Source organism: Achroia grisella, unplaced genomic scaffold, assembly GCF_030625045.1.
Source record: "Achroia grisella isolate CSIRO2021 unplaced genomic scaffold, CSIRO_AGI_Agris_v1 utg2786, whole genome shotgun sequence".
Taxonomy (NCBI): domain Eukaryota; kingdom Metazoa; phylum Arthropoda; class Insecta; order Lepidoptera; family Pyralidae; genus Achroia; species Achroia grisella.
The window spans coordinates 2,243,406-2,267,954 of record NW_026712766.1 but is presented as its reverse complement, the minus strand read 5'-3'; the positions used below and the strand labels follow the sequence as shown (position 1 = coordinate 2,267,954).

At 32.8% G+C, this 24,549-nt stretch overlaps 2 protein-coding genes across 2 annotated transcripts in view; one reads left to right on the top strand and one right to left on the bottom strand.

Moving 5' to 3' along the window:
* LOC131843100 (mucin-5AC) overlaps positions 1-24,549 on the top strand; it is a 62,505-nt gene that overhangs the window by 1,134 nt on the left and 36,822 nt on the right. The window lies entirely within an intron of this gene.
* LOC131843131 (uncharacterized protein K02A2.6-like) lies at positions 21,740-24,028 on the bottom strand. The gene is made up of 2 exons (XM_059191734.1): positions 22,191-24,028; positions 21,740-21,905 (listed from the first exon to the last, which is right to left on the bottom strand). The coding sequence occupies exons 1-2, from the start codon at positions 24,026-24,028 to the stop codon at positions 21,740-21,742; spliced, it is 2,004 nt and encodes a 667-aa protein (XP_059047717.1).

Sequence of the window (24,549 nt, the reverse complement as noted above, 5' to 3'; positions counted from 1 at the left end):
AATATTGGATTGACATATGTGACGAACTATTTTATTCTTTATTATGAACACTAAATAAACTTTATAACAAAATAAATGAGTCAATTTACTTATCCAAGATAAGATAATATTACATAAAACAACGATGGTAACTATCAAGCTTGCGGCCCATCTGATGGTAAACGGTTACGTCTGAAACACAAGGGGTGTCACGTGCGCGTTGCAACTCTGGTGTTTCAAGATAATCTAAGATGGGGCATTGCACTTAAAAGGTTGGGAAACACTGGACTAAGCCAAGTAAACAGATAACAAAGTATGTTCGGGGGGGAAAGAGACTGTTAGTAATGTGGATAATCTACCTCGCGGTTCCCCCTGGAAACCATCCTTTTTTTTATACTACTATGGTGGCAAACAGGCATACGGCCCATCTGATGGTAAATGGTTACCGTAGCCTATGGACGCCTGAAACACCAGGGGTGTCACGTGCGCGTTGCCGACCCTAATAAATAATCCTGATAAATTTGTCATGGCGGACTAACTGACCTAACCTCATGCTCATCCTATGATTCTTCACTGGTGCCCCGTCAGCGAAAACCGATAGCGCAGGCGGGTGCATCATTCCATTATCATCCGTAAAAAAAAACATACATGTTCCGTTTAAGTATGGAACATTATGATTGTTAAACTGCCTATTTCCAACATGGCCACTCAAAATTCAAATTAGTTGAATAAATAATACAGTACTGTGGTATTCGATATTTTCCAATCGCCTACACAAATATTAAGTTGCTGTCCACTCCCACGGCGAGGCACAGTTGGTTGTGGTGTTAAAAGTAAGTGGGTTGTATCTTAAAGGTCAATTGGATACCAGTTGCAGTCAATTTCGATTTTGTAACGATTCAAGCGCCATCATTTAAAGGAAAATGCATTATGGTTAGATAATATTTAGACGGATTTGGTGGTTTAGCGGTGTAGTCCGCTCTTTATTTCCGATGGTCAGGGGTTTGATTCCTCGCACGTTAAAAGGAATTAAGAATTAAAAAATCATATTTATATTTATCTGATAAAAAAAACTAGTTATATTTATATATTAATTGGAGTAACAAATTTGCTTTTTTAAGAAGATTTTAAGTAAGAATGACATCCGCGGCATATTTTTTCTATACTCACCTTAATTAAACAACCAACATCCGGCTCCTCTACTGAAAATTTCGGCTACTTTTATTTCAGAAAAATAACGTTAAATTCCACGCGGACGAAGTCGCGGGTACAGCTGGTCTTTTATAAAATTGTGACGATCAAAATAAATGGTGAGACATCACATTCTGTCATCATCCACAATCACTTGACAATTAAATGGAATTAAGCTCGCATTTAAGTTAAGGACAAAATTCCAGGAGTCCATTCAGACCTTGTACTCGTTTATAAACGCGCTTACTCACGGTTATTTTTGTGGTTTACGAAAACACACTGAAAACCGCAAGCTCTTATGCGTCAGATCAGCATCATTGAATTAATAATGCAACACACTCACTCTATTGAATATGCATATTTGTATGCACATACGCATGTTTGTAGGCAATGTGTTATTTTAATAATTTATATTTCACCTCACAAAATATATAGTTTTACACCTTTTTACAGTTTCATTTTACACTACCGACGTGATAATGCATAAACATCGTGGACTAGCTGTGCCCGCGGTTTCATCCGCGTTATAAGTCAATAAAAACTATAGCCTACATGTTATATGTTATTCTGATGCATAAACTATATTACTGTAAACTTTCATCATGATCCGTTCAGTAGTTTTTGCGTGAAAGCGTAACAAATATCTCTACTTTCACATTTATAATATTAGTATAAGGATATGTTATTCTCATCTGTAAGGTATATTACTGTTAAAGTTTCAACAAAATCCGTTCAGTAGTTTTTGCGTGAAAGAATAACAAACATTGATCCATTCATCTCGTCCATCCATACTCGCAAACTTGTGCGTTTATAATATAGTAAGACCTTGCAGTTTCATTAGCTTAATATGATAGCTTATCTTGCAGCGGCAGCGTTCTAGGGGCTGCAGATTTCAGAGGAAGTACGGTCATTTGATTTCAGATGATAAAAGTAAAACAATTAAATTAAAGAAAATTATTATTTTAGAAAACTAATATACCTACACGGGGCGGCGGAAATAAAGTAAAATAAAATTGGAGTGTCTGTTTGTAAAATAACTGTTTTTTACTACATGCATATGAATATAAATGCCGTAAATACACCTAAATAACATTTTTTACAATTTTTGTCTGTCTGTCTGTTTGTTCCAGCAAATCTCTGAAATGACTGGACCGATTTTAACGGGACTTTTTTTGGCAGGTAGCTGATATAATAAGAAGTAACTTAGGCTACTTTTATTTTAGAAAAATAAAGTTAAATTTCACGCGAACGAAGTCGCAGTAACAGCTTGTTTATAATAAGACGCCTTGAGTTACGATTTTATTACTATTGTATGGTAGTATGATTTCACTTTATGTCACCTATTCATTTACTTGGAAAGGTTAGTCATTTCAATAACAACAGATGTTTTTGAAACAAAAATAAGACGAGCGTAAAGTTGTATATTAATAGAAGTAATACAAAGAACAGTCCGGTATTTGTTGTTTGAGCTTTAGGAAACCCTTATACTCGTGTTGTAACTTCACTCGTACGTCCGTCCGTCCATCTGTCATAATATACAGCTGTATTTCAGAAATTACTAGTGTAAAATATAAGAATAATAACCGTGGACGTTTCACACAGCGCCATCTAATCCCAAGCTGTTTAGAGCTTGTGTTATGAGCACTAGACAACTGCTAGAAAAACTTTTTTTTTTGTAAATAAATCTCAGACCAATATAAACAATTAAACTTATGAATACAAATATTTGTCGTCGGCGGTTTAGTACACCGCTTTATTGCGATGGTCGCGGGTTCGATTCCTCGCACGGTGGCAAAATTTGTATGTATGAGTATGATTGTTTGTATCGATCAAGGCGTTTTCTTGTATATTATTTATGTAATTATAAAAAAAAATGTATTAGTTCTCTAGTATCCACTAACACAAGCTCTGCTTACCGTTGGACTGGATGGTGCTGTGTTAATTGTTCAGGGTTATTTATTTATTTATCGAATAAGAAAACATGCGAGGAATTTTATCGAGTCTGATCGAGGAATTGTGTGGTAAAAAAAGCTATACCACAGAGGCCGAGGTGAAGTGGGTCCGAAATGAGGGCTCGATATAGTTTATATAGGCAATACAACCTCTTATGCGTGTACCATGTCAGGTTGACCTCGACGCGGTTTCCTCTGGAAACCATAGTGGTAAATTACCATTTCTCAATATGAGCTAACAGACTTGTTTTCATGAATATTGTATCATCCTCTACCGGTGTCCCGTCAGCGTAAACCGTAAGCACAGGCGGTTGCATCATTCCATTATCGTCCTTAAAAATAAAACCTCTTTTGCGCATTATGTAAAGAGTTTGTAATTTAATTTCCTAAAGCAGCGATATATTTTTATTCTATATAGTTTTAAAATCACTAGTATCCTGACGACTTAGGCGTAATGCCGGTTAGTCAGGGAGAGAAACACCTCAATGCCTACAATATTACAATTATCTATCTCTTATTTGTTTTTATAATAATATCAACACTTTCGCTCCAAAACTCCCGCTGCCTCCGTTCAATCGTCCGTCATCCACTTGTCAATGTCACATAGATTACTTTGGCTCTGGCCTCTGACGTTCCGTTTCAGGTTACATGATTATTGACTTTACCATTTTTAATTAATGGTGCGTAACACGATAGTTAACAGTCGGCCATCCTGCAATAGTGTCTGGCCCAGACACATAGGTAACTGATGAGCGTAGTCATGCTTATCAAAGGATATAGTGTCTACAGGATCATATAACAAATACTTAACTAAATAAACTAAAGATACACATTACTTTCATAACATTGACTATCTTAGTATACTGTCAAAGGTTTACAATCTAAAATCAATACTAACAGAGCTAAGTTTCGGCATGCATTCAGAATGCACAAAATATAACATAACATATATTAATTTACATAATCCAAATCACCCAAAAACATGAACAACCTTTTAGAGTAACAAACAATTATTTGGCGGTGATTGACTTCTATGAGTCAGACTGTAACATATCACCATCACAATGTAAGTTTCCGATCTTATGAACATTGCATTTTTTTTTATACCTCCAAAATAGAACTTGACATTTCTCATCATGAATATTTTAACGGATAAATTTAACATATCACATTACAAAAGGTAAAACTTAATTACCTACATATATAGAGAAAAAAATATAAAGAGAAAGTAATATTCTCGTGACATAAAATTAGAACAAAATCGCTGCCTGCCTTCACCTCACCAATAGAAAATAACAGGTCAATATTATTCAAGTGGTTCTAATACCCTCAATACTACTACTACTATTTTATTTCGACGATACTCTTGATTTACCAGAGAATTATTTTAATATAACATAATTCATTGAATTTCAGTTATGATTTACTTAACAATACCATCAGCTCACTGGTCAAGTAATCTATTGCACCCTTTGAACCCTGTACATTTAGGGAACTATAAATGATTGTAGATACTGATCTCAATTTTCTTTACAACACCAGTTTAACATAAACCAAAACCCACTGTTCCAGATTAATGTGAAATAGAAATAATCTTTATTCAAACAAACTTAATATAAGCACTTTTGAGTAGTCAAGATTTTTGAATCTATCGCTTATTCGGAACGCAGATTCATCACAAGAAGAATAAACAAGAAACCTGTGTGTTGCTCTTTTAAATAAATATTGATTTACTTATATTTAATTAACAACAAGGATTAGGCGTGCGGCAATCAACATAAAAACCGCTACGCACTTAATATCCGTTCAATCAGACAACATTGACAGCGCTATGAATTTCAAGTTAGATATTTTCTAAAAAAAACACTGATTTATAAATGATGACATTTATAAATTTTCAATTTTATAATAAGCTGTTTTTTTTTTTTTTTTTACAAAGAAAATATTTTATGACACATTTGATTTCTTTTTCTGGCAAATTAAGTACAGACTCTGGGAGTTTGTTGTAAAACCTTGCGCAATTTCCATAAAACGAATTACTAACTTACGTCAAACGAACGTGAGTTTAGTAAGCCTACTATTCACTTTATATTTTATCGATGGTATTCGTAGCCACTTCGGCCATCCAACGTTATCGAAGGGCCTCATTCGATATTATCATAACAGTTAACATCGGGTAATATAATAAAATTAAAATCATATAAAATTTAGTTTGAGATACTTTACATACTTAAAATATGAAAGTTGCCACTGACAACTACACATTACATTTCAACATCATGAATTCAGTCTTTGTTATATTTTTCCGCCTTAAGTTGTATCACTTAATTTTTCACACCAGGTACTAGTCAGCATCTCTGCAAACACGGCTGCCTAGCTAATTAGTGAAATACCTGTTAAAACAAAACATTAAAAAAATGCCACCGCTTGCCCACTATGACTACGGTCTCAACAGATCTGGATTTTATTAGACTCAGCCACCGCTTGCCCGCACAAGGAGCTACGGCCTCAAACTGGTCAAATTCTCATTAGACTCAGCCACCGCTTGCCCACACAAGGAGCTACGGCCTCAAACTGGTCAGATTCTCATTAGACTCAGCCACTGCTTGCCGCCACAAGGAACTACGGCCTCCAACTGAAACACATCAAATATTTAACAACTGGTCATTTTCTCAATGAGGCATTCACCGCTTGCGTACGCAAGGAGTTACGGCCTCCAACTAGTCATATTCTTTATGGTACTATGCTATTTTTACTTCAGCCTCAAGTGCTCTACATTGCAACTCAACTATGGGTTATATGCACTCCCATCAAAATTTACTATTACTTTTTATTCTATTACATATCTTTAAGAACTGGATTTCCTGGTTCCATTTTACTATTTCTCCAACGCTTTAAAGGACTTTATAACATTTAATCATAAGTTAATTCAATTTAATTATGTACCAAATTCGAATTATATATCTGGTTGATATATATCTAGTATCTACCAATTTCTGAACGAACATGCAATATATTACTACCACATACCCTACTCCTATTATTATCTACCAAATCTTGAGTAGCATCAACAAAAAGCGAGTCGTTCGTTGTACGTCGCATTGAGCACACGCGGATCCCCATTTTCTCCGTGAACTAACGTATACGGAACCATCAGCCGCGATCTCAGCGCAATCATCTCATCAGTATATCATCAAATCTAAATCACCATCATTTACCTTAAAATCCATAAATCGTATTCATAGTCATATGATTATTATATTAATCTCATAATTTCATTAAAGTATTGCAAATCATTTTTCATTGTCATATCAACCGCCCGTTTTTTTAGCCATTTTGCTCATAATTCAGCTTGTCATCGATTGTAACTCATCATTGTATCACTAGCATTCCTTAATCTTTCAGATCTATTCGTTCATGTACAACTCTTCACCGCGTATATTTACCGACTATTTTCCATAGAGGTGTATCAAATTTTACCTTGTGATCGTCCTTACTACAATCTTGCAGTGTAACTATCTTGTACACCTCGAGCGCTTTATTCATAATATTTCTAAAGTGTCTGTATACGGTGTCTGGGTTCTATAAATTAGCACCTCTTCTAATTTCCCATTAATTACAACAGACACATAAAATCAATTCTGAAAGGATTAATTTCAATTTAAACTATTTAGTTAGTACAATAGTCAATCCGATTTCTCCAAAGGGCGTTCAGCTACACATACAAGTGCATATAGGTGCTCAGACTAATCTATGGAATCAAATGCCCAGCATTTGATTGCGTTGATCATTACTTATAAAAATTTTAACTTCCGTCGTCGTCAAAGACAACGCTTTAAATTTAATTCAATCTTATTTATCTGATCAATATCAACCAAATATTTGAAAACAACATCACCGTTATTATTATAAACTTCCAATATCTCTACACCTGTAATTTTGTACAATTCAACATTAAAACACCCTCACTTATTTAATACATCCGTTCTCGTATGCTATGCAAGTGACAACATCAATTCTTATATGTTGATGAGTTTACTATTAAAAGCCTTAGTTAACACTTTTATTTTACTTCAACTCAACAGTTATGTCAAAAGTGACAATGGTCTAAATACAACACATCCAATCTCATATTCCAGTCAATTGAGTCAACATGTATACCAACAATTCTTACATGCTCGTTAATTTAGCATTATACGCTTCGATTATACTCTTTTTTTTTCAACCAATTAAAATCTTAATAGATACAATATCTCAAGATTTAACAAAGGTTAACTAGAAATTAATAAAATTGGCAAAACCATCTACAACAGTAATTTATAAATGTAAACTGTAATCTATTGTTAACAATATTTAACTTTCTTATATCTTAACTTTCATTTATATCCTCTAGTAACTTTTCTTATATATTCCTGGGATTAAATTGACAGATATAGCCTTACTTCCACAACTTATATTGTCTCTCATTTTATTTGCATTGGATATAAAGGTCTCTTAAAACAGTTATAGGTTCAATAGGATCCTTTCAACTTAAATCTAGTATACCCATGTACACTTTTCAAAACTTTAATGCTCATACATTTAACAACAATCAATTGTCCTTTTGTTTTTGTTTTTCTTTTAACTACCTGTGCTTCTTAAATTTGTATTCACTATAATACCATTATAATTAAAGAACACTGGCTCAGCTCGCAAACATTTTCTCAACAAATAATTCTCTATAACATGTAAACCTTACAACTTAGACCATGCAGTATTTATTTTTCATTCTACATATATGCTATTCATAAAGTAGTTTATTATCCATCAGTAAACCATATAAAAATCTCATAAATTACGCCAGTATCCATATTCATAAACCAGCTCGTCCATACTGACTATCCATGTCTCTCTCTATGGAAGTTTGCATACAGTCTTCTCCTGCTGTTTCCTTTTTTTTCTTATGTCATCTGCTTATCTTTTTTTTTTTTGCTGTCCTACGTTTCTTTTGTCTGTCGTCTCTGCCATTTTCTTATATATATATATATGGCTTATAAATTTTTCATTTCATTATATGGCGTCCTACAATCCAATCAATCACAATACTATTTAAATGTTAAATAGGCATTACTATATGTATTTATACCTGTACATATGATACAATTTTCTTTTGAATCATTACTATTTATATTTTTTTTTCTTCTATAAATTATACTGATACTGTGCTTGTGAATCACTGTTCATCCCAACGGATACCAACATCTCACTTTCAATCTAAGTTACATTTGCAGTGATTAACTTGTGTTCACAAGATATTGAGGATTTTTCCTATTCTTTTTTTTAATTATATATTCCTGTCATAGCTATACCGAAATCACCATGCACTGTCCTCTACAGTACAGTAGATTCACAGAAGATAATTGGAAGCTTGCCACAGTATAGAAGTGCTATCTTCATAAAACCAACTAACTTCAGTCTCATCCTCTTTGGTAACAAAGTTATATTAAATAAAACAAACCACATGCTTATAAAAGCATAGCATAAAACACCAGCAATCAGGAATTCTCATAAATATATAACGGTTGTATAGAATGGGAACGAATTTCCATGCATGGACAATTATGCAGCCTATTAATAACCACATTACCAAGGTCATCAGCAAAGTTTTCTAGAATATCCATATCTCTTTACTTTCCTAACAATCTTGTCTGTCTGTGTCTCATAATTTTCCTCTATAATAATTTTAAAGCTTATGTACTTTGAATATCTTAACATTGCCTCCCACAGAGACTATTTAATAATAACTAATTAATATACAGAAACTTCATTAGTCAAATCATAAAATATTTTATAATCCTGTAGTCTACAAAAACATAGAAGGTAAGTTACATAAACCATTTAAAAATAGTATCCAATTTTTCCTTTCTCCTCTATTTCACCATATCACAGTTTACATGTATTCACTTAATTCTCTCCCATCTGTCCATACCTATATACAACAAAAGAGTGCTATGCACTCATTTATTTCCATTTTCCTGCCATAATATCTGAATTATAAAGTTTATTATCCAAATTTCACAATTCTAGACCACACTGTTTGACACAATCCATGTGCTAACTTCAAGATGAGTTCATTATTAACTCATGAATGCTTTAAATCAGTTATTATCTTCTGATATACATTTATTTATATTAATATTCAATAATATATTCTACTTGTTTTTTTTTTTTATTATTTGTACTTCACAAATATATAATACAATTTGAATTTAAACAATGATTTCCTCCTTGGTTCACATTTCAATTCCAATACAGATTTAACAATGAATCTGTCCACTTTATAGTTTCTTAGTACTGTCATTCTACAAATGACACTAAATAATAAAACTCAATGGATAACTTAAGCTCAGATCCTTGCAGCAAATCTTCAGTTCATTAGCTTATGCACTACACAAGATTGGACAATATAGCAATACATTGCAATATATTACAATAGTCTATTTTCATTATTGTGATAACAATTGTCGTATGTTGTACATATTCATATTATAAAATCATGACATTTTGTGCAATTTACTGTATGGAGAGTTATAACTCATCAAAAGGCAAATACTCTCACTGTTGCGACTCAATATATATATCCAAACATTCTGTATGTACACAAATATTAACTTATTTCCAAAAACTTTTATTCATATTCATAACACTAATAGTAAATTTAAAGACAAGCTTGTGGCTCAAGTATTGTTTAGAAAATTCAACAGGTTTCTTGTACAATCAATAATACAATCAAGAGCCAACAACATTCATTTCTGGAGTTACCAAAAGCTTTTCTTTAGGTTAAAAGACAACTTCATAAATTAGAAAACTGAACCATGTAAGAATAGTCTTACCTGTAATCTATCACTTTCTAACATGTCACATATTAATGTGGTGCTTATAAATTCCAACACTCACTTACTAAACATTGTCTCAAATGACAAATGTACATAGCTACAGGTACCTGCACAGGACCTTTAAGTACCTTTATTGATCAACAATGGCTGCTAAGGGCCATTCTAATGAATTTCAAGAGAAGCATCAAAGAAGTGAACCAATTGCTCAAACATATAATACATTCAATCTGAGCATACATATAATATATAATTCCAGCATAATATGACACCTTTGAGGAATTGGATATCATTTCTAGGTGCTTTTTCAACTCATTAATAATCAATATCATATGATTATGATAACCTTGAGGATCCTAATAGATCTCAATTGGATTTTATACTAAATAATGATTAAATAAGGAACTATTAATAATAATAGTTTACAGTTATTTGGTTTTTTTAACATTGGAGTTTACTACCAATTGTTAGCCATTGATATATATATAAAATTCAAAACACAGCAAGAAATAAATATAATAATTGTACTATCAGAGTTAAGTAGTATTTTCACTGAGAGCTTCACAGCTAATCATGAGATAGCATCTAAAATGTCTTTAATATCTAATATTATGAAATATAACATGTTATGTTGCTGGTATCAGTTTATGTCAACAATACACTGTGTCTATCTATATTAATATGCTTTATTAATTCATTAATAAACACATATCAAAGTATCAACCAATATAATATATATACATATGACAGTGTCTCAATTTGGGAATATAACCACCATCAAGACATATACCTGGACTATGCCTGTGATTGTCATTTATCTGAAATGGGATCATCAAACATATATGTGTACCTATGTAAAGAAATAATAACAATTCTTCAATTCAATTCACGTAGAACAAACACACAAAACTGAACAGTAAGTTTGACTAATTTACTGTGAATTAGCAACAAACTCAGCAATACCATTACACTGTTTATATGTATAACATGGTATGTGTTCTCATGTTCAACCTGTATGTCAACATAGTTAATGTAACTGTTTCTAATCTGTTGATATCCTATCATACTCTATCATAGGCATTAATAACATAACAATAGTTACTCTGTATTTTAAACTAATTAGATAGCCACGTTGTTCTATACTTAATGTATTCATAATACTTCTTTCTTAGGCATATTGTATAACTCAATATCGTGCTACATGTCATGTCATTATTCTCGCAAGTTATCGTACATACTAAATCTATTTAATATGTAGAAAGCAATTCATCCAAAAGTTCAATAAAACAAGTGAGAAACTGCGTTTAATGGTATGCGTGTTATTAACGTAAATTCACTTACCACAACTTCTAGTCAGAATTACCTTACAGTCGAATTTGTAGGCGGGATTGGTACCGCTTCTGAACTTTTAAAATCACTAGTATCCTGACGACTTAGGCGTAATGCCGGTTAGTCAGGGAGAGAAACACCTCAATGCCTACAATATTACAATTATCTATCTCTTATTTGTTTTTATAATAATATCAACACTTTCGCTCCAAAACTCCCGCTGCCTCCGTTCAATCGTCCGTCATCCACTTGTCAATGTCACATAGATTACTTTGGCTCTGGCCTCTGACGTTCCGTTTCAGGTTACATGATTATTGACTTTACCATTTTTAATTAATGGTGCGTAACACGATAGTTAACAATAGTTTGTGGCTAGCGAATGTTGTGTGATTTGTTATGTTTATAGCATACAAATGTTATACACTGCCCACTAGGGCAGACAAACTATTGTGAAGCCTAAAACTAAAATAATTACAGGCCTTTATCGTATATATTAATATTACAAGAAAAATAGAAAAGTAACATCACTTATTTAAACGTCTATTGATGACTTTCTCAGTAATTAATTTTAGTCCGTTTTATAACCATATTTGTTCCAAATAAAGGAAATGATGAAACTATAATATAACTTTCTCAGTAGGTAATTAATTTTAGTCCGATTTACAACCACTTTTATTACAATTAAAGGAAATGATACCATAGTGTCTAATTTATTGCCAAAATGTTAATACGCAATGGTGCACATAACTTCATATTTGCTCGTAAATTAGATAATGCACCTAATTGATTCCCATTAAATTTTAACTTCACTATAACTTCATATGTGACGGTATCTACGCACATTTGAAAATTATGATATTACCAATTCTATACATTTACATTCATTCATAATTTAAGAGCCGGACTCTTGTCGGTGGAGTTCTTGCCATTTTTCACGATCTTCCATCAATCTCTTTAGTTGTTGATATCTCCAACTTTTCCTTAACCTGCTTGATATAGCCACAGATTGATATAGCTGTGTCTTGATCTTCCCTTTCCTCTTACTAATATTATAAACTTGGAAGTTTGTGGGTGTGGATGTATGGGTGGATGTTTGTTACTCTTTCACGTAAAAACTACTGAATGGATTTTAATGAAACTTTATAATAATATAGTTTATACATCAGAATAACACAGACTATAAATTTCACAAGGGAGAAACAGAAAGCACAGCTCATACATATATAATATACATAGAATACACCCAGATTAATACAAATAATAGTCAGGAATACAAATGTTTGCATCGTTATAGGAATCGAACCGAACTACCGAGTCAACTCAACACTAGCTATGAATGGTCACAGCTAGTGTTTGTATGTATAGATGGTTGCCATTTGCCATCAGCAACAATGTTGCTATAGGCTTGTTTCTTTGCTATTCGGATTATGTAAAAAATGCAAACATTACGCAAACACCGTATCGTGAAACAATATGATTTTTAATTCGTCGTGTAAACAGTGCAGCGGAGCGATGACATCAGCTATTGGGGGCGCTAATATTAAAACTTGGCGTTCGTCCATGGTCGGTCCATCGACATGGATCATACAACTCCATACAACTCACCCAGGAAAGATTTTTAATGAAGAATATTAACGTACATGCTTCTAGGGACTGGTCTGCTCTAATCACTATGACTGATTTCCTCTTTGATTATTTAATTCAATATTTTTTTATTTGATTATTTTATTCAATTAGTGCTAATCTATAGTTTGTATTCACACACTTAAATTTAAATTGCAAAGTAAGAATAAAATTATTTAAAAGAGCAACACACAAGTTTCTTGCTCGTTCTTCTTGTGATGAGACAGCTTTCCGAATGAGCGGTAAATTAAAAAAAATGTGATGACTATACAAAAGTGCTTCAATGTAAGTTTACTTGAATAAATCATTTTCTATTCTATTCTATACAAGTACGACAAGCGACCGGTCTATTGTAAACTAATTCCGATTCAATGACATTGGAGTGTGTAGTTTCACACCTTTTTATAGTTTTAATTTTACACTACCAACGTGTTAATGCTCATCATCATCGATAAGCGGTGCCCGCGGTTTCATCTGCATTAAATTCAAATTCAAAATATCTTTATTCATGTAGGTCTATTACAGGTTCTTATGATATGTCAAAGCTACCGTTAGTCCGGAATGATTTCGAGATGAGAAGAACTGACAAGAAACTCAGCTCGTATTCTTTTCAAATAAATACTGTACATGTTTACAATAATACAGATTCATTTTTAAATTCAAATTTGGGAGAGTGACCACCAGTATATGCTATTGCAAAAGCAAATAGTCTAATTTATAGCCTATATGTTATTCTGATGTGTAAAGTATATTACTGTAAAGTTTCATGGAAATTTGTTTAGTAGTTTTTACGTAAAAGTGTAACAAACATCCATCCATCCATATATGCATCGATACTCACAAACTTTCGTATTTATAATATTAGTAAGATGTGATTCAGAACAACATTAAAAAAGCAACACGCAAGTTTCTCGTTCTTCTTGTGATGAGTCTGCGTTCCGAATGAGTGGTAGAATAAAAAAATATGACTATTCAAAAGTACTTATACTAAGTTTATTTGAGTAAGGATTATTTCTGTTTCTACTATCTAAAACTGACATTGCAGATGTTACCTTCGATGTTGAATAAACTTTTCCTTAACACCAAAGCAAGGCTACTACACCTAATACGGTAATATAAAGAACCTCAGAATGTCTATGGAATATGTAATGTGTCCTTAAATGCATTGCAGCATGATTGACTAAAGCGATGATCCAAAACTGATGAAATCATTCTACATGAGAAATCAATCGTTTGTGTGATTTGGTTTAGTACTTAGTCATAGAGACAAATTATTAGTTATTAAAATTATTTTATGTTACCTATAAATTGTTACTGTGACAAAATACCAAAATTATTTTAAATTTATTGCTTGTGAAGTGGTAATAGAATATACTTACTAAAGTATATACTGTCTGTTTGTTCTCGGTAATAATTTTGACGGAATTTCATTCGCAGGTAGCTTAAGTTATAGCTTAAGCTAATTTTAGAAAGTAAGAAATTTTGTTTATATTAATAAAAAAAGTTTAAATCCACGCGGGTGTAGTCACGTGTAACAGCTAGTTGAAAATAATTTATAAATTGCGCGGTCACGTGATTACATTAGTTAAGGAAAATATCTAAAATATATTTTCAGCTTTTCACTTCTATATTTACTTCTGTTTCGTGAATATTCTGCCTGATTTTCTGTCACTTTCCATCAACACCTGAACTAGATTCGACTCGAGTAAAAGACAGGTCCCAACATTTCATTCATTCAGTCTTAATACCTCCGAGCTTTATAACAATTCAATAGCAGTTATATTCCCGACTAGAAATTTCAGTTGTGTAAAACGTGCAAACGAGGTCAACACATAATAGGTTTATAAACCCTTGCCAAATTGACGTTTGCTTCTTAGATATGTATTTCTGTAAATGAATGATACGACTTCTATAATTGTTTACTATGATGCCTGCGTAAATATAGCGGTGATATATCTACCTGACTATTATAAAGAGGAGACATTTTAATTTTATCTCTAATGTAATAATAACTTTCAATCACACACCGCCATCTAGTTCCAAGCTATGCAGAACTTGTGTTATACTCAATCACATGGTGCCATTTAGTCCCAAAGCCCGCGCCATTTAGTTTACAGTGTTATGAATACTAGACAACTGATACAAATACTTAGTTTTTTTTTAATATAAACATAGTATATACAAAAACAACCAGATAAATACACACACTGACTACAAATGTTTGTACTGTACGAGGAATGCACTCGCGACCATCGTAAGAAAAATGTTTTACTCAACCGCTAGACCACCAGGACCGTCATTCGTCTTTTCTAATGAATATAGGATGTTATTATTTTAAAATTTATGTACATTAAATTGCACTAATATTTTTATAATATAATGAGGGGCAAGGCGAGATGCTCTAGCGAATGCGCCGTATTCACCCTGAGGAATACTTCCGGATGAAGTCAAAACAAGGTTGAAACTGGTTGAAATTAATGGGTTTGCGATTATATATTGGATTTGAGAGTGATGCGAGCAAAGTTGTATGATACGCAATTTCCGTACTTTATTGCAATTTTTTTTTACAATTCACGCAGCGTCATGTAGACCCGAGTTAAGCTATCTAAAGCTTGTGTTACGGGTACTAGATAACTGATACAAGTACATAGATTTTTTTTCGTAAATACATACATATTACTCATGAATACAAATGTTTGTGCCGTGCGAGGAACGAACCCGCGACCATCGGACGTAAAGCGGTGTGCTAGACTGCTAGACCACCGAGGTCGTCAAAATTGTATAGATTTTAATCCTTTTTAATTGAAAATTGTGTTAAATTATCTTGTTGGTGTAGCGCTTGCTACTTTCCACGATATTCCATCATCATTTTAAATGTTGATACAACACGACTCCATCGACTGTTAGTAACATCGATACATAATTAAGGATCGGTTGAAACACATTTGTTGCAACCACTTCTTCTCGTAGTTGCTTAGTTACCACACAATTTCCATCTGCAGCTATCGAAATCTACATATTAATACGCAAAACTTTTTATCCCTTTTTACAAAAATTCAAATTTCGTTAGTATAGTTTGTAAAGAGGAGCAGAATGCAAATATTTTTTTTTAAATTATGCATATAAGTACAAAATCAATAAAGAAAACATTATACACATTACCATATATTTGACACATTTATACATATACACTTTTATTTATTGTTAAAGTCTGTGGTCAAATTGAGAATAGATATGTATTGTTTGTCTTTAATATTCTATTCTATTTGTGTATAGTCTTACTGAATGTAAAATTAATTGTGGTCGAAACTCGACCATTAATTACTTATTATTGTATCATAATTGCTAACTTGGGTCAGTTTCCATTTTGTAGATCTCGTTTTGCGGAGAACCGTGACTTCCATCTGTTTCTATGTGGGCAGTGGGCTTGTCTGACGTTTCAAACCCTCGAAATTGACATGACGCTTCAATGTTATCTCACGTCTAAGCTTCGTAACTGATTGAGGCGATGTCTATTTATAATTGTTTACTATGGTTTAAATATAGCGGTACCTGTTGGCCACGGAGCCAACTGGGCTGCATCCTCACTGACTCAGCCAGGAAGTGAAATCTGGTCTAGACTAGTGGATGTGGAAATTGGAGTACATATCGTCACCTACCGTTACATAATTAATTAACTTGTATAATATCCTGTGTTGTTTTTTTATTTAATTATAACGACACCACTAATACAACTCTTTTAAAGAACTTACTATGTTAGTGTGTGGTAATCCACACACTAACATAGTAATAACTATGCTAATGAATTGTAGTATGCTATGTTCTTTCTCCAGTCTAATTTAAATCCAGTTTTATACTGTGTTTTTAAGCAATCAAGAGGAAATAGAATATATAATTATAGGAAACCAAACTACCAGATTCGAAGGCATCACATTTTATTCGTTCAGTATTTTTTAATGGATGACTGTGATAGTGCATCCGCCTACGCGAATGGTATACGCTGGCGGGGCACCAGTTTAGGATGATAAGATGAACTTGAGGTCAGGTCGTTACCCATCATGGCTTTACCATGAATTTATCACGATGGTTTCCAGGGGGCACCGCTGGAGGTCAATCTGACATGGTACGTGGTTAGCAATGAGGTTAACAGCCCTAACAGCCAAAACTTTGAGGGGGAGCCGGCCCCACTATGAGGGAGAGGTGGGGGTTTGGCAAAGTGTGACATTGTGTAAAATAAAATTATCAATGATTATCTTAATAATATCTTAATATTATAGCTCTGACAAAGATGGGGAGAGGGGTCAAAAATCATGACAATCGTGTAATACAAAATATGGGTGGGCCCTTGTATTGAATACGTACCAGTATTGATAAATATATGCTATAACAATATAGTTGATAAAAACAGTAGGTTTTATCCAAAACAAATGATAACCCAAGCGGGTCCACAGTCTCGTGCACTGAATATATTTTTCCTCGGCTAACCTTGGAGTTCGTGCGAGAACTACTTAAATGATACCTAACTTTTTATTGCCATTTAAACTCACATTCTGCTATTTAATTACCTCATGCAGTGTCTGTGTTTTTTGTTAGTTGGATACTATATATACATATAGGTAAATATCGCTGACAGACTCTAAAATATATCTGTAGACTACTTTTTACCAAAATATACTAGTTTTTATCTGTGACTTCATCATTAGGTCGTTATGATTCCCAAGAAAAAACAAATTAAACCTTGACGGCCTCGGTGGATTAGCGGTTTAACACACCGCCTTACTGCCTATCGTTACGGGTTTGATTCCTCTAAGATATGTTGTAGGTCGTAGGTAGGCCAGCGTGCATAGAATATATTTATGAATAACTAGTTTTTGGGACTATGGGACATTTGTTACTATTACATTTTTTTTTATTAGGGAGTTTGGGCTATTTTCAGGTACTAAGACATGCAACCTGTATAGCTCTATTGTGCTCGCCCTTATTCAAATTTCACTACCTAGATTCGTTAAGGACAAAAATTGAAAGATATTTTTAGGAGCGATGGTTTTTATCTGTTCAGGATATAGTGTATAATTTCCAAAGGAGATGTTTCGTTTAGGCATAAGATATATATTTGTATTTATTGATCGTATAGTAGCGTTTGTCATCAGGATTCAAAAGCATATTTTATACATATATACATATATGATTATTTCATATATACATACGGCAAATTCATCGACTGCTACTATGTAATAAATATTTTTTGCTAATACATATATGTATATGTATATTTTGTATATCTAGTATATCCACTCATTCATGATTTTACGAACTGATTCTCCTTGAGTTCTTATGTAGGCAGGTGAGAAAGAAACAGGTATATAGAACAACGTATGCCAGAAGGAGACATATGATTTATGTGTGTTCGAACGTGTGTAGGTGTCCGCGTATCCGCTGGACTATTTCTGTGTATTTTAGTATCGTTACCTCGGTAACACGGCACTATTACGAGCTTATGTGACAAAACGCGTGACTTGTCACCACCTGGGAATTAGTACATGCAGTAACCCGCGACTTCGTCTGCTCCTATATCAGATACAAGATATCTTGCGTCTTCGTAATACAATCTATGTTTACGTCAAATTTCATTAAAATCTGCTCAGGCGTTCAGTTTAGTTTATTACAAACAGATAGACAGGAGAACTGATATATTTTCATGTTTATAATTTTACTAGTTTACCCGCTTTATCTGTTTTTTTAGATAAATGGTAGCTTATTCTCGTCCTAGTAATATAATCTATCTTCGTTTTAAATTTCATTAAGATCTATTCAGCCGTGCCGTGTAAAGGTAACAAACAGATAGACATTGTAGAATTTATAATATTAATAAGTACCCACTGGGGTACAAGCTCTTTTTACTATTATAAATTCTCTCTTAAAATGGATTGCAGCCAGAACTATAATAATATCTCAGGACAACTCACTCAGCGTCATCTAGTCCCAAGCTAAGCAAGCTTATATTATAGTTACAAAACAACTGATGTAAATACCTGAACACATTTTGTAAATATATACATAATATACATAGAAAACACCCAGACCGATACAAACAATTATACACATGAATACAAAAATTTGCACCGTGCGAGTAATTGAACCCGCGATAATAAGATGTAAAGTGGTGTATTAAACCTCTAGACCACCGAGGCCGTCAAATATCAATAATGAGGTTACGAATTTACAACTTAATCGGTTGTTTTTTCTAGAACTTAATCTAAAATATTTGAGAATCTAGACATTTTTAATATTTCTCACTAGCAATTTCATGAGTTTGGAACAAAACTATTTCTGTATGGAATTCGACCTTCGTGTAGGAAATCTGGAACGGCCCACTCATTAAATTGTTTGCGTTCATAAATGGTGTCGACGCGAGAACATTATTGTTGAAAGATTTTAGAGTTCCGTACACATGTGAGGTGGCAACACCAGCAATTGTTGGTTGACAGATGTCATAGTATAAAATTTAATTGAACTGGCAAACCAGCTAATGATCCACATGATGTAACCATCATCTACATACATACATATATAAGATTTATTTATTTATTTCAGGTTACTAGCCCCATGTTATAAATACCTTATAAACTTCTTATGGGATACCATATACGTGATGTGAAGACGACTCTTCCCGAGGTACACTTTGTAAAAAATCACCTGCTTAGGTACCTCGTTATCGCCTTTTTTTACTTGGAGAAGTTCCTCATGGAGACCCGCTCGCCCCAGGGTGGCAAGTGGGTACTGTGAGGCTTCTACTCACTAAAAACTCCGAGATGTCCCACTGGTAACGTCATTATACAGTGTTTTGACGGTGGTCTAGTGGTTTGGCATACCGCTTTACGTCCGATGGTCGCGGGTTCGATTCAAACATACTCGTGAATACAAGTGTTGCACAGTGCGGAATCGAACCCGCAAGAAGGAAGTACAAAAAAAATGTAATTATTTATATCAGTGTGTGTGTGTTCTACCGAATATATAACGGATTGTGTTCAGATGAATTGTTTGACATGATAATGTGTACCAGGCCTTCTGATTACACGTTGAATAAAAATAACACGCCTTTTTAATGATTTTTATTGATTACTGTTTTAACACAACAATAGGACATTCGCAGAAACGCCATCTTATTCATTTCTATATAATGCTAATATCACTCTATTTTGACAACTGACAATTACAGATTAATGTGTCAAACTTGACATTGACACGCGGATGTAAATACATCACAAATACTCCCCCTATAAATTGAGTTTTACAATAGGTTTTCTTTCTCTTTGTGAGCGCCTTAAACCAATAATTTCAGAATTACAATTAGACCCTATTATAGAATTATCATCTTTTGAAACATTGCTACAAATATTATTTCCCTCAGAATCACCTACTTGAGAAGTTACAATAGTTTCTAAAGATCTATTTAAATTATTATTATTACTACAATCTCTATTACAAATGTTTTCATCAAATATACTCTTAGGAACTACAACTTCAGAACATACTTCTTTCAAAGTTATATCTTCTGAATTTACTTTTTCAATACTAAAATCCTGATTAGTTTGGGATGGAGAGTTTATTATTTGATTAAAATCTTGATTAGTTTGGGATGGAGAGCTTATTATTTGATCTAAATGTCTTTTCCATATTAAATTCTCATTTACTACTTTACATAAATAAGTTCTCTGTCCCAAGACCTCATCAATAATACATTTTACAAAAACCTTTTTATTTGGGTTTCTATAATCCCTACAATATACCCAATCTCCTTCCTTAAATGTATCCTGTCTACTCCCTCTTTTAATCCTCTCTCCTTTTTCTTCCTTTATGGATAATAAATCTAGTCTAGTTCTATAAAAATTCAGAAAAATCTCTTGATACAAATACACTTGCATTATCAGTAACTAAAATTTTTGGTAAACCGTACCGTGCAAAACATTCTCTAAACTTCTCTATTGTATATTTAGAATCAGTACTTTCCATAATAAATGCCTCTGGCCACTTTGAATATGTATCAACAATTAGTAAAATGTTTCTACCTTTAAATGGACCTAAAAAGTCTGCATGTACTCTCTCATATGGACTATTTGTTTTTGGCCATGAAATAATATTAGATTTTGGTGGTTCTGGACGCATCGACATACATATGTTACAATTTTTTACATAACTTTCAATCATCTGGTCCACTTTTGGCCACCAAAAATATGACCTAGCATTAGATTTCATCCTTACAATACCTTCATGTGTCGAATGTAACTCTTTTAATAACAAATTCTGTAATTTTTTTGGAATTATAACTCTATAACCCCACATGATTACTCCTTTTTCAATATATAACTCGTCTTTCCTCTGTAAAAATGGCTTGAAAACATCACTTACATTATTTGAAAAACCATATCTTATCATATTAAATACCGAACTAAGAATAGGATCCCTTCGCGTTTCAGATCTTATTCTATTAACATCAATTACATTTTGATCTTCTACAAAATTAATATAATCATATTCTTTATAATACATGTTATCAGTGACAGGTAATGGTAATCTAGACATACAGTCTGCATTTACATTTTCTGTACCTTTAATGTGATTTAATGTATAATCAAACCCAGACAAAAATAATGACCACCTTTGTAATCTACCTGCTGCCATTTGTGGCAAACTTTTGTGCTCACCAAATAAAGCTTTTAAAGGCTTATGGTCTGACAATAACTCAAACTTAGTTCCTATCAAATACTGATACAACTTACTGACTGCCCAATATCAAGCTAATGCTTCTTTATGTATCATTGAGTATCCTCTCTCTGCTTTTGTATACACTCTAGATATAAAAGTAATAGGTCTCTCTGAACCATCTGACATAATGTGACTTAATACAGCACCTATACCATTATTTGATGCGTCACATGCTAATCTTAAGGGCTTATTCCTATCATAATGAATTAATATTTTATCAGAAATGATCTCCTTTTTTATTAATTTAAAACTTGCTTGGCACTCTCTTGACCAATTAAATGTTGAACTCTTTTGCAATAGTTCATAAATAGGTTTTAATTTTGTAGATAACATTGGTATAAATTTAGCATAATAATTAACCATGCCTATCCAAGATCTTACTTCTGAAATATTTTGGGGTGGGGGTGCTTTAATTATACTATCTAAATGTGAAATATCTTTTTTTAACCCTTCTCCTGAAATAATATGGCCTAAATACCTTATCTCCTTTTGAAAAAATATACATTTGTTTTTGTTAAGTCTTATGCCTGCATCCTTAAAACGTTTTAAAACCTCTCTTAAATTCTGAAGATGCTCAAGGTCATTGACACCCGTAACCACTACATCATCAATAAAATTGACTACCCCTTTAGCTCCTAGCAAAATTTTCTCAAGTTTTGATTGAAATATAGCACTAGCTGGCTTAGTACCATACGGTAATCTATTTAATTTATAAATACCTTTTGATGTAGACCAAGCTAACAGTTTTCCTGTAGCTTCATCTAATATTAAATGATTAAAAGCATTTCGAAGATCTAATCTACTATAATTCTGACCTCCCTGCAGAGCTGTAAATATTTCTTCAATTCTAGGTATTGGGTGATTTACATCTTTTAAATATTTGTTAACAGTCACTTTATAATTAGCACATAATCTTAATTGACCATTCTCCTTAATAACCGGTACTAAAGATGTTCCCCAATCTGAATTATCCACCTTGGTAATAACTCCTTCGTTCTCTAACTTTGTTAACTCATGCTCTACTTTATCTTTAAAAGAAAAAGGAATGGGTCTAGGCTTCATAAAAATAGGTTCTGTATTCTCTTTTAATTCTAAATGAATCTTTTCACCTTTAATAACACCCAGCTCATTTTTAAAAACATCTGAATATTCCTGCAAAATATTTTCTAAATTTAGTGAATCTATTGAATTCAAATCTGTTAACTCTTTCAAATTTATGTTTAATATATTCATTAAATCCCGACCAAAAAGATTTCTACACCCATTTTCTACCACTAACAAAGAACAATTACATTTTCTTTCATTGACTTGCAATGCAACTGAAATTTTACCAACAGGCTTTACTATTTCACCACTATAAGTTTTCAATACTAATGGAGTTCCTTCTAATTTAACATTACTAAATTTCTCACTATAAATTCTTTTTGTTATACAGGAAACGGCTGCACCTGTATCCAATTCCATGTTTAAAGGGATTGAATTTACATAACACTTTACCATAAATGGAGAAATATGATTAACATCTGTTATTGGTACCATCATAAACATATCTACTTGTTCTTCCCTAATGTCTATACTATTTGTGGGCTTATTTTTACATACTATAGCTAGATGCCCAATTTTATTACAAATTTTACATTTATAGGTTTTGTACTTACATTTAGCAAATGAATGGTTAGGTTTTCCACAATGTATACATTTTAAAATATCCTGAGCTTTCCTGTCGCTCTTTTGTTTATTATATACCTGTGAACAATCTTGTTTCTTATTGGATTTACTAGAAATTTTATTAACAATTACCAACTCCTTATTTTCTTGATAAGCTGACTCTTTGTTTAAGGCTATATCCAATAATTCCTTGATATTTCTTGTTATTGTCTCCTCACATAACCTGTCTTGTATGGGTCCTGGTCTCAGCCCCGTAACGAATTTATCCTTTACATTTTCTTCAATATTCTTTTCAAAGTTGCATTCCGTTGCAGCTTCCTTTACTCTTGTAAACCATTTTGATGCTGATTCTCCTTCCGCTTGCCGTAAGCTGTAGAATCTTATTCTTTTTCGAAAATGTGACACTCTTGGTTGGAATCTTAACTTTAACGCTTCCTCGATTTCTTTATAACTTTTTTCCTTTGGCAAAGATGGATGCACCATGCTTTTCAAAATTTTATACACATCTTGATGTAACGATATAAGTAATGTAGGTAATTGTTTTACCTTGTCAATGTCGTTTGCCGTGAAGTGTTGCTCCATTCTTTCCAAGAAGCAGTTAATATCATCTCCTTCTTGAAATGATTTGAATAAAATGTTCGACGCCATGCCGATTACTTTTTATCTTATTTAAAATGCGAATTCCTTTAAATATTTTTGATCCTCGTCGCCATTTAATGTGTACCAGGCCTTCTGATTACACGTTGAATAAAAATAACACGCCTTTTTAATGATTTTTATTGATTACTGTTTTAACACAACAATAGGACATTCGCAGAAACGCCATCTTATTCATTTCTATATAATGCTAATATCACTCTATTTTGACAACTGACAATTACAGATTAATGTGTCAAACTTGACATTGACACGCGGATGTAAATACATCACAAATACTCCCCCTATAAATTGAGTTTTACAATAGGTTTTCTTTCTCTTTGTGAGCGCCTTAAACCAATAATTTCAGAATTACAATTAGACCCTATTATAGAATTATCATCTTTTGAAACATTGCTACAAATATTATTTCCCTCAGAATCACCTACTTGAGAAGTTACAATAGTTTCTAAAGATCTATTTAAATTATTATTATTACTACAATCTCTATTACAAATGTTTTCATCAAATAT

Excerpts from the sequence above, each read along its gene's own strand:
- LOC131843131 (XM_059191734.1), bottom strand. The coding sequence starts at position 24,028 with ATGGCGTCGAACATTTTATTCAAATCATTTCAAGAAGGAGATGATATT. Across the intron at positions 21,906-22,190 it reads TTTTTTCAAAAGGAGATAAG|GAATAAGCCCTTAAGATTAG; the intron begins GTATTTAGGCCA and ends TCATTATGATAG.